The sequence below is a fragment of the Aythya marila genome (assembly GCF_965140915.1).
Source record: "Aythya marila genome assembly, chromosome: 14".
NCBI classification, from domain to species: Eukaryota; Metazoa; Chordata; class Aves; order Anseriformes; family Anatidae; genus Aythya; species Aythya marila.
In genome coordinates this window covers 7,251,118-7,262,610 of record NC_139055.1, presented here as the reverse complement: position 1 = coordinate 7,262,610, position 11,493 = coordinate 7,251,118, and the positions used below count along the sequence as shown (strand labels likewise).

Genomic DNA, 11,493 nt, shown 5'->3' with positions numbered 1-11,493 from the left:
CAGTTTCCAAAGTCAGGAGAAACACCGGGGTAGGTTTGTTACTCCTAGGAAGGCCAGCAGGGAAAGCCAGGGGAGGCAACACCCAGCAGGGAAGCTGGGAGAAATTGAGCTGGATGCTGCGGAGCAGCAGAAAAAGGAGTTGTCCGACTGGATTCCTCAGGAGAGCAGATTTTCCAGCTGGAGCGAGACTGGCAGCAAAGCCAAGTGGTTATGGAGGAAGCTAACAGCAGAGCAAAGGCAGCGCCTCGCTCTTCCTGTTCTACAGCACCCTGTGATCTCGGACATGTTTCCATCGGGCTTACAAAAACAACAGTGCTTAAATAAATACAGCAGCACGTTGTGACACGGGAGTGGCTCAGACCCCTACCTGAGGGCTGCTGGAGGCGACCTGACCACTGTGGGCACCCCGCAGCTCGCTCAGCCCTTCCTGCGGCTCTGTGGGGTTTGTGCAGGGAGAACAGGCACCGACAGCACCCCGGCTCCAGCAGCTGCCCTGCCAAAGCCTCCGAAAGCCTGCGTCAGGCAGCAGTTTTATATAGTGCCATCAGCTGCTAACTGGGACTTCCTGTGCTGCCAGAAACAGTGGGGCTGAACTAGGATTAGCAGTGATGAGAACGAAGGAAACTATGGCCAGGCAAACACGCAGAGCAGTCAGAGGACACAAAAGAGCAGCCAGAGCCTGAGCTCGGATCACTTGGGGCTATCCTGTCACAAGCAGCCCTATGGGCACCGTCCCTGATGCGCAGCAGCACGTCATCCCTTCCCCCTGCCGAATGAGACTCCAGGTGAGATGCAGATTGATGAGACAGCCACCAAATCATTTCTACTATTATTTATTTTTTTAAATATTTTTGAAAAAATATAATTTTTTTACAATATTTTCAACTTAAACACTATTCACACTGAACACGTATGGCAGCTTAACCTACCCAAATATGAAGTTTAAGAAGCCAAAACTGTTCTAGCTTTATTAAAAGAAAAAAAAAAAAGTCATTGTGCTGTAGACTATTGTGTAGTGATGATTAAACAAAGCAAGGGAAAAAAGCACCACTCAAATCACTAATGCTAGGGTTTTCTCGGTTAAATCCAGCTATAATAAAGTTGTAAGCTAAAAGTTACATAGGCAGTGCTATGTATGTATCCGGGTTCTTGGAAGAAATTGTGATGAAACTCACATGTCCTTTAACATAATTAGGAAGTGAAACATTTCTAACATGATAACACACTGCAAGTAAGGGAATTTCTTCCTTCCGATCACTTGGATGTTAGTTCAGTAGCTGAGATCTACGACTCTGTACAGGTCTGTAAAATTTCTGTTAAAGCTCACGCTGCTTAAAAGAAGCATGAATTCTTTTTTAAGGGGAAAAAAGTAACATTAGTAACAATACTGATAGTTCAAAGGAAAGTTAGCTAATTTGCATAACAATCAGATAACCTTGCTTTCGTTTTAAAGTTAAGGCATTATCAGGTGCAAACTAGCACCAGTTAACACATCTTTAGTTAAAAACAGACCATCCAAAGCAAATTGCAAGTCCTATTTAAAAAGACAGAGTCTGCAGAAGGTTTTATAAATGTGGTACTTTGTCTCAACTTGACTGGTGCTTCCTACCTCACTGTCTCCTTTGCAGAGAGCCAGGGTCCAATTATGTTTCCATTAAACTTTTGACAGATTTACTTAATAACAGTCTCAGCACTTTTATTGAGCATGCAAGACTAACAAAACTTTGGCAATGCATAAGTGTAACACAGTGACAAGAAGAGAGAGCTTTTACAATTAAATCTTCTAATACTGGCTTCACAGTGTGGAAATTGTGCTACATCCACCAAAAGAGGGCCCAGTCTACTCAAATATTTAAGTACTTCACCCCAGGAACAAACTCCTTTGCGTTTGGATTCAGATTACTCTTGACCTGAGAAAGGGAAAAACAGAACTCCAGTTGAATTGTTATTTTCATCCCCCACTCCCAAACCGAACACAATTCTAGGCGGGTGGCATGAGGAACGTTTAGAGAACATTCAGAGTTACAGTCAAGCACACAACACGGTTTCTGCATCTGCTAAAATCTCCATGCTCATGAGAAAAGCCCACTCTGTGCTAGTACCTGATCCTCCACTAGCACCACCTGGCCGTTTCAGTCAGAGGAGGGCTCAGTGAATGGGAAACAAACACGAAACCCACAGGCATGCACCAGGACCCGCAACGTCAGTGAATGCTGAAATAGCTTTTTCTGTAGTTAAGCTGTTAAACGTGCCACGAGGCTTTCAGATCTTGCTTATTTAAGCAAGAAGAGACTTGCTCCAGGAACTTAAGCCACTTCTGGGAATTTAACGTGTATGAGCACCGCACTGTTTCATTTCGGTGTCTGTGACTACCCTGTCCTCCCACTTGGCAAGCAGCTGCTCTGCAAGGATCTGCAGTTCAAGGTGGGCAGACAGCACCTCCAAAATGAGCTCTTTACCATTAAAAAAGAAACAGAGGATTACGCTTTTATGTTCTTGGCTCTAAGCTGCTTAAGCTTGGGAAGGTTGGTGTGCCTGCATCTGAATCTCACAGCAGTGTGTGATGTGACTGTGCTTCTTGTACTACCTACATCAGCAACTCCGCACTGCATTCGGGAAAAATGTGTGCCCACTGCCCTTTCCTTTCAGTTAAGCTCTAGACTAAGAAGCCAGACAGCAGGAATAGAGGGAAATAATCAGTTTAGCTGCTTCCCTTTTCCTTAGAACTTCTCTAAAGAGTTCTGCTGTGGTACGCGTGGTCCAGATCAGACCTCAGGATGATTTGTACCTACCTAAGTGTTGACAGATGCTGAATTAAACTTTTACAGTCCTCCCATGGCACCTCGCAGCCAGCACGCTCCACTCACCACCTTCCCTTCACAACATAGCATGCATACCCAAACCCGCTTGAATTTATGCCATGGCCGAGGAGAGGCACCCCAGGGGTATGGCAGAAAGGCACGGAAAAGGTTCTGTCACCTGAGGAAGCACACCTTACGCAGCCCTGCCACGCTTCCCCCTCCACCACAGCCACACGTGGCTTCAGAGTCCCCGGCCCACACATAAAGGATTTTCTGCTGCCATTAACAGCAAGAAAAATCAACCCTGGACAAAGAGAGGTGTGAAGTTATGGAAATATAATGATCAGAAACTGCATTTACCACCAGATCCTCCAGTGATGAGCTGTCACTGATAACAAGGTCATTGAACTGGTCCTGGATTTGATCCATTGTTTGTGGGAGATCACGGGCTGGAATAAACCACTCGTGCTCCTCCTCTTCTTCCAGCATCTCCTGGAAGCAGCGCTCAATAAACTCTTCTTCCCACAACTCCTCTTCGATCTACAGAACAAGAAGAAGCTGCTTCATCAACAAAGCTATTGAAGACTCGTGTCTTCGAGCTTTTTGTACCTAAAACCGACTCTCTTTCTAGCTACACCACGGGACGCCTGGCAGAACGCCGTGCCCGTGCTGCAGGAAGGCAGGCAGCTCTGATTTTTTCACATCAGAAAGTGTGTTGTCTCTGGAACTCGCAGCTGGAAGGGAGCGGCAGCCCTGGCTGTTCAGTTTGCACACTTACCACAGAGAGCTTGTTAACGAGCACAGGCAGCAGCACGCCCATTCAGGGGGAAATGCCAGCTGTGCCAGCCAGCCTGGGCTGAGCCCGCTGGAAGCACGAGGAAGGGAACCAGGGGCAACACACCCAGCCTGCAGCACGCTCCGCAGAGAAGTGTCCTGCAAGGCTCTTGAGGGGAAGAAAAATGACTGCCTGTCACTGGGAGCAGGGAACAGGCAGCATCTCCTACGGTTGTGTTCACACAGCGCAGCTGTAAGGAACTCCACACGATGCTGGCAGTCATTAGGAATGCTGACCTGCAGTCCCAAAAGCAGGATAAATCAACTGAGGCAGAACCGACACGCACAGCAAAGATTAAAGGGAAGCTCTGTCTGGTTGTTCAGTGAACGAGCTTCGGAGGGCGTTGATGCTGACACATTTCCCGTGTCCTGTATCACGGTGCTCCAGGGTGGAAAGCAGGGAAACAAAAGCTGATGCAAATGACTTGCCGGACACGGGGAAAAAAATCAGAGCAGATTTAAAGTTCATTCAGTGGAAGCTTAAACAAGTTTACCTATTCATCCTTTACTCTGAAATCAAACGCACTCAATCCTGAAGTGGAAATTAACATTCCAGAAGGCAGTGTCAGAGTTCAGGATTCCCATAAAATCCTGGTCCCCTATGCCTCGGGTCAAACACACGCACCAGCTCGCTTCGTGCTCCAGAGGCACAGCTCCTGGGGCGCTGGGACTCATTACGGACTGCTCTGAGACTGTCCAGACAATTCAAACCCCACCTGGGACACTGACTTATTAATTTCCCCGGCAAAGCACCCCAGAGAGGGCAGCAGCCTCCAATCCTCCTCCTCGTGCAGATCCTCCATCCTGTGCGTGGGGAAAAGGAAGCCGTGGGCACACGGCCATGAGCTAGGGTTACACAGGGGTGCCTGACTGCAGGTTTTTCGTTCCACGGTTGCATCCCTACAGGTGCTTCCAACAGCAGCAGCAGGAAATGGTGTTTAATTCCCCAAATGTCCCAAAACGGACACTGTCCACTTGTGTTCTCCAGCCTGTTTAACTTGCTTGGTTTCCCCCTGAGGGCTGTGCCTCCAGCAGCAAGAGGAGAGGCCGGCACACGGCGTCTGTCTGCCTGTGCCCATTCTCCTCTCCTCCCCCACCTGTCCCGCACCCCAAACACAGAGCTGAGAAGAGATTTACCCACGGCACAACCCCCTGCTCACTCCCCAGGTGCTGCACATCCTGCAGGCTAATCCCAGCCAGGAGGAAAACCCCACCGAACAGGAAGCGACGCCGCGGCCATCCTGGCACACGCACAAGAGGACTTTTTGTCAGCAGCCTGAATTTGGGATTAGCTTGGCACCCCGAAGAGGGCTGCAGTCACACCACAAGTGCTGCCTCAGAGCCCGCAGCGCGCTCGTGCTGTAGTGGAGCACTGAGAAGGCAGCGACGTGAGTGCAAAAACCCAGTAACGATGGAGAAAAGGGCACTGGAGAGAGGGGGGCTGCTCCCAGGCTCCAGCTGTGCCCAGCTGTGAGGGAGAAGCTGAACTTAAAGCCTCCTCCCAGCCAGGCTGCCAACACCAGCTGTGAGTTACGGAGCATTGAGCAACCCGGACAGGACCGTCACCCCACAGCCCTGTCCAGCAACTCCCCTGTGAGCAACAGCCCCGCTGGCGAGGCAGGCAGGCACCTGAGCGCACCCAGCCCCGGCGCGTCTGCACACGCAGCAGCGGAGCGGCTCAGCAGCCCGGCAGGCCCAGCCCTTTCCAAAATGCCACTTAAACTCCACCAGCTACGTTGCTTCCTCCTCCCCGCAGCAGGAGGCAGTTAATGGCTGCATTTAAACATTCTGCACCTCCCCTGTTTCTCACCGAGATTACAGAAAATAAGTATTTATTGCTGGAGAAAACCCTACCAGCCTGCTGCCCCCATCTAAAAACCCCAGCACTAAAGGACTCCCAGCCTCGGACCCCAGGCACGGGACAGCCACGGAGGGGAGCAACTTGCCTGCCTGTTGAACTCCTCTTCGTTCTCCATCCACATGTACTCCGCAAAGGGATTGTCATCTTCGTGGGAGTGCCCGTTGATAATCACATCTTCGCTGATGATGCTGGGGCTAGTGCTGCTGCGACTTGGATCTTTCATGGCTGCGTCTGTGATCTGGTCTGCAATTAAGAGAGGCGGTAATTAAAGACGTGCGGATTCGCTCATCGCCCCGCTTCTGCATAAACCCAGCCCAGGGGAAGGCTGCAGCTCCCTGCGAGGGCTCCAGGTGGCTTCCCCGTGAGCACGGTGTAAATGGCACCAGAACGAGGGGCAGCACCAGAAGCGCCATGCCCATTGTGTGCAGATTCAGGGGACTTTGCCAAATTAAATCTCACCCAATCAGCAAATGCCAAGCACCGAGGCCAAATAAAAGTGTCAGAGAACTTGGAAATCACGCATGCTTGTGAAAGAGAGTATTTAAGGTGACATTCGAGAAACAAAAGGAAAATTTGTTTTCCAAAAATAATTCTCAAGCTTTCATCTGAGTTTTACCCAACTCCCCTGGGAATCAGCTGCCCGGTGTCAGCACTGCTCAGGGGAACTTCCACAGGTATCCGTGGCACAGGAAACTCCAGCGCAACTTTTAGAGCACCCAAATTTGGTTACAGGACAGATTCTGTGATCGCACGAACCAATTTTCACGGCTGTTTCACTGCCCAGGAAGCTTGCAAGCTCCCACAGGCAGCAAGCACCACGTGCTGATTCCTCACAGAGCCGATTTGGCGTAAGTTCTTACAGCTCCTTCATTAGCAAAAGCCCCCTGATTGAGAAGCTTCAGGTAAAGGCGCTGGGAAGTGGCAGACAGCACGTGCTTGCCTCTCGTCCCACTTCATTAACGTGGCCCGAGTCACGTCCGGAGAGCGCTCAGCGTTTCTGCGTGTCCGCAGCCCGTGACAGCGCAGCTCGGGGAGCCAAGGCAGAGCTGGGAAGCGCGTTTTGTTCCACCTACCCATGACTAAAAGCAGGACAAAACCCAAATTTAGACTTTTATTTTAATAAAAACAAACTATATTGCAGCCTTTCCGTCGGGCTTGCAAGGCATTGAAGCTCAGAGACACCTGAGGTTCTGTATGGAAAAATCTTACTTGTGCTGCAGCGAGGCGATCCTATTGTTCTTCCTACACCGTGCTTCAGCAGGACTATAAATACTGCCAAAGCCGAGTATTTTTAGATACCGATACGGCAGAGCTGAACGTCCTGACAACAGCACGAAAGAATTAAATCACAATAATTAATCTTGGGTGCTTTTCTTAGCCTTTTGGTGTATTTTCAGGGGGACCACGATGACCTACAGGCTCAGCACCTAGCCATGAAGCCCCGCTCCTTCTGTAACAGCCGTCTGGGACTGGTAACAATTTTCAGCTTAGGACCAAAGAGTGTGCTAAAAATGGGCAATCAGCGCAGCACTGAGGAAAAATTATTTCTATTTTATTCTCAAATCAACGCCCGAACTAGTTGTCTGCATATCAGAAGTGATTTACTGGGGGAAGCAGCTATCGAGGTACAGCCCTCGTCGCTGTTACAGTGCCAGGGCTTATCGTGCTGAAATACAAAGGGAAAGAGGAGCTGCCATCAGCCCTAATATCTGTGGAATTAAGGCAAGATTTACTCCGCGGTTTGTTCTTGGTAACACCAGGGCTGAGACCCACCACATCCAAATGATCAATTAAGAAAAGCACAAGGAAAAAGGAACTCGCCTGCTTGGCTCTCCTCGAGGTTTTTAAATCAAAGGCAAGCCCGAGTACGGAAATCAGTTTAGCTCCCTAGGAAGTACAACAAATGAGACCAGAAACTGGGGTATTCCAGCAGCAGCAAACAAGTTCTTTTTGATGTTCTCTCAAAACAAACTTCCAAAGGATTTCTGGCAGCGTTTAACGTGAGACAGGAAAAGACGGTGCGTTCAGCACCCCAACTGCAGCCTGGAGCTGTTGGAAGCAGCTTCGGCTGCTCACAGGCTCAAAAACAGCATGGCCTAAAACAAACAAACGACCTCAGTCTGAAAAGCCTATGTATTTTTTTTGTTAGTACATCTTTTCACCTTTTCTTTGGTGAGGTGCATCTCAATACTAATATTCCATTGGATTTTACGCACACCAACAACGTATGCTAGAGGTGAGAAGCTGCATGAGCAGCCCAAGGTACTCAGGCCAAATGCCAGAGAGCTCCTGCACACAACCACTGCACCCAGACACGTTCACAGAGGTTAAAAAACAAACAAAACCCCTCCCCGTTATAAAGACCTGAGAGGTTCATTTGTTAAATCACCAGCCAGTTTTCCCAGTTCTTAAACACTGAGGAAGAACCCTTTGGTTTCGGAGAGGGGAAAAGAAGCACAGCATTTTGTCTTGGGACTGAAACAACTTTTTCCATTACCGCTCAAGGGTGAGCCCCCAAGGCCTCAGCCTGAACGCTGGCTGATTATCTGCTGAGGCCCCACGCCTGCTGATCTGTTTTTATAGGCAAACGTGTGAACGCTCACCCAGCATTAACAGCTAGGGAGCCCCAGGCCAGTGCCCAGACACGGCACTCCTTGTAATTGGATTTTCTGCCACTCGTAATGAAATGCTCTGCGTGGAGCTTCCCACTGCACCCTTTCAAGATAGGAATCAGTTGGCCTTCTGTGCTCAACAAGGATGAGAACAGTCTCATCTGTTTGCTAGTATTAGATGCAGGCAGCTCTGAGGAGGAGAGCCAAATGCCACCTCAGCCTTCCAAAAAGGCACGATCTGAGAAGGCTGTTGGAGAAAACAAGGCACGGTGGCAGGCGACACTAGAGTCATGAGTAGGAATACATTTTCCATCTGGGAATAGGTGGAGAGCAGAGGATCTCAAAGCTCCTGACACTAAGACGAGGAAAAAACAGCATTAGTAGTGCTGGGAAACAGAAAAGATGGAGAGCCCTGCCACAGCCAAACGCTGCAAGACTCAGCCCCGAGCTGTTCTGGGACGGGGCGGGTGGGAAGATGCAGAAAGAACGGTGTAAGTGCACGAGGAAAGGCTGAAAAAAGCAGGGCTTTTGTCTAAGGAACTATCAGAATCCAGGCGTTAACCATGCAATAACAGCAGAACTCGGGGCTGAGTGCGTGTGTTCTGCAGGCAGCGCAGAGCTCACAACGCCGGGGGCCTGCGGAGCGCTGTTTCTCAGGGGCTATGCTGTGTTTGGACCCGCAGCCAGCCCCGCACCACCCCCTGGTAGAGCCCAAAGGGTTCGGGGTTGCAAACGCAGCTTCCAAAACACCAACCTGAGGCAGCTTTTATCTAACGCCTACTCCGGCACAGCAGGTCGGCGGGTCCGGTTGCGCACAGCGAGCCCCAGCTCCAAGGCCTTGAGGAAACAAAAACAAGGCGGTGTTTGTGAGCACGGCACGGGGGGGGGGAGCGTGCATACACCGGGAGCTCCCCGGTTGGGGGGGGGGATGGGGGCGTGCCGGGGAGCGGGGGCTGAGGCAGGGCCCGGCCCCGCTCCCCCCGCCCCGCGCGGGCTTTGTTCGCCCACAAGGGGCCGCCCCGCTGAGGGGGGGGGGCCCGGATCCCGTCAGGCCCCGCTCCCCCCCTCGCCCCCCCCCCCCTCCCCGGCAGGACCCGGATGAACGCCGCAGACAATGGGGCCGCCGCCGGGGGGCGCCGCGAACGGGGAGGAGGCGGCGGGACGGGGCCGGGGCCGAGGGGCCGGGGATGGGACGTGAGGGGCTGGGAGGGGAGGGGAGGGGAGGAGCGCGCGGCCTCCCCCCGGTGGTGGCGCCCCCCCACACACCCCGCCGCGTTGGCCGCATCCCGGGCGGCGCCGCTCACCTGCTCCGAGGGTGAGGGGAAGGGTGAGGGGATGGGAAGGGATGGGAAGGCCGCGGGTGCGCCCGCCCGGCTCCGAGCCGCCGCCGCTGCCCCGCTCCGCCCCGCGCCGCGTCCTCCCCGCCGCCCCGCTCCCCTCCCAGCGCCGCAGCCCCGCCGGATGTGAGGTCACTTCCGCTACCTGCGGGACCGCGCGGGACACGCCCCCAGCCGAGCGGGGCCCGAGCCGCCGCCGCCGCGAGTTGGTCGGCGGCGGCGCGGGGAGTGCCGGGAGTTGTAGTCGCGGGGGGGGGGAGGCCGGCGGCCATTTCGCGCCGCGCTCCGGCCGCCGCGCGGGGCATGCCGGGAGGTGTAGTCCCGGCGGGGCGGCAAGCCGCCATCTTGTGGCGCCGCCTGGGATGGAGGCGGGGGGGGGGGGCAGGGAGCAGAGCCCTGAGGTGGGACCTGCACAGAGCCCCCCGCCACAACCCTGCCCGTCACAAAAAACGGGCGACAAAACGCGTTATTCTCTTCTGATCATCCCCATAAAACCCGAGGGGAACCACTGCCTTCTGGGGCTGCCATCTTAAGCCCTTTGTGTGCACAACAGCGAAGGCAGCTGTGCACAGAAATTGTAAATAACCCTGACTAACCCGGGAAGTATCGCTGTGGGATAGGGAAATGTCCATCTGAGTGGCTGCAGGGTTAAAAAGCTGCCAAACGTGAACAGATCACTGCAGCTGTTTGGTTTTGCCCTTTCCCAGCAGCACCTGTCAGGCTGGAAAGGCTCCTGCGGGCGGGCGGGCGAGCTGCCCCCTCAGGAGGCAGGGAACGTGGAGGGTAACTCGTCAGCATTGCCCTCCTCAGCCCGTTCCTTCCTTCCCAAGTTTAGTAAGGGCTAACTGACTCGTAAAGTTTGTTTACTTATTTTTTTCCTGAGGGTAGATTCCACCTTGAATGCAGCGTTGTATACAGATTTTACTATTGTTCTTATTTTCACAATGTCCAGCTGTACTTTAACGAACCCCACTGTTACCCGTGCCTTTCTCAGCTGTAGCAGAGGTGGCTTCTACTGTCCATTGTTCAGCAAGCCCAGGGCCTCAGGTCTGCCTCTGAACTACACAGGCAGCAAAGAAACAACAGCCTCAGGAATTCTTTTTCTGAGTTGAAATTCGTACACGATTGCTGGCATCCAGATCAGTGAGCCTGCATCTAGCCTTTCACACCCACGGCTCCTGTTCTGCTCCATTTCCCCTCCATCCCTTCGCGGTGCAGAGTTATTCCGAAGCACAAGTAGTTCATGGCAAGACTACACACCCTTCTGCCATCCAAGCATGCTCCTGGCATCTCTCCTCAAGTTAAGGAGAGCTTTCTTTTTGTCACATATTAGCATAATGCATGCATTTTCTCCTGGCCCTTTGCATATAACGAGACACCTTTCAGCAGAACAGGTTTGACTTAGTTCCTGGACACAGCACTGTGCTTGTGTACAGGTACTGAAGGCTTTTATACAGCCTAGCAAGGCTCTGAAAGTACATACATGAGAGAGATCCAACTTCCACCAAGTTCAGGAACTGAGCTGGAGTTAATAAGAGCCAGAGACTTGTGACCTCTGCATTGGGACTGTGCTGCAATTCCTTTATGCCTGGGATTTCTTTGTTTAGACACTAAACATGACCCTACCATTTTAGTATAGTTTAATCCCAATCAGTTACCCAGGTTAGCATTTACTCAGGCTAAGGACACCAGATCCACGATCACTGAACAGGTATTCTGCTATTTAAGGTGATCACAATAGGTAAGGAAATGCTACTTTACAAACAGAACATAGCCGTACAACTTCAATACATTAATCGTAGCTGTGTATGGTGTAAGGAAATAGCATTAAAATGCTTGCAGGAGGGCAACACCTCATAATTCTGCCTCTCTCCTTCAAAATATTCATTTATCCATCATCTTTTGATAAGTAGCATGACTGACAAAGATTAAATGACTGCTTTGAGTGATGAACCAAGCAGCCTCTTGGAGATGGATGAATGACAAGTGTCATTACAGGCAAGCAGGGAGCCAAGTACATCGCTGTGAGTTAGTTACAACAGAACTGA

The 11,493-nt window shown here is 51.8% G+C and overlaps 1 protein-coding gene across 1 annotated transcript; it reads right to left on the bottom strand.

Moving 5' to 3' along the window:
* Positions 1 to 817: 817 nt before the first annotated feature.
* On the bottom strand, positions 818 to 9,548 carry PAIP2 (poly(A) binding protein interacting protein 2). Its single transcript, XM_082771488.1, has 5 exons — positions 9,413 to 9,548; positions 8,863 to 8,945; positions 5,582 to 5,739; positions 3,162 to 3,341; positions 818 to 1,910 (listed from the first exon to the last, which is right to left on the bottom strand). The coding sequence occupies exons 3-5, from the start codon at positions 5,717 to 5,719 to the stop codon at positions 1,845 to 1,847; spliced, it is 384 nt and encodes a 127-aa protein (XP_082627614.1). The 5' UTR covers positions 5,720 to 5,739; positions 8,863 to 8,945; positions 9,413 to 9,548; the 3' UTR covers positions 818 to 1,844.
* Between the last annotated feature and the right edge of the window lie 1,945 nt (positions 9,549 to 11,493).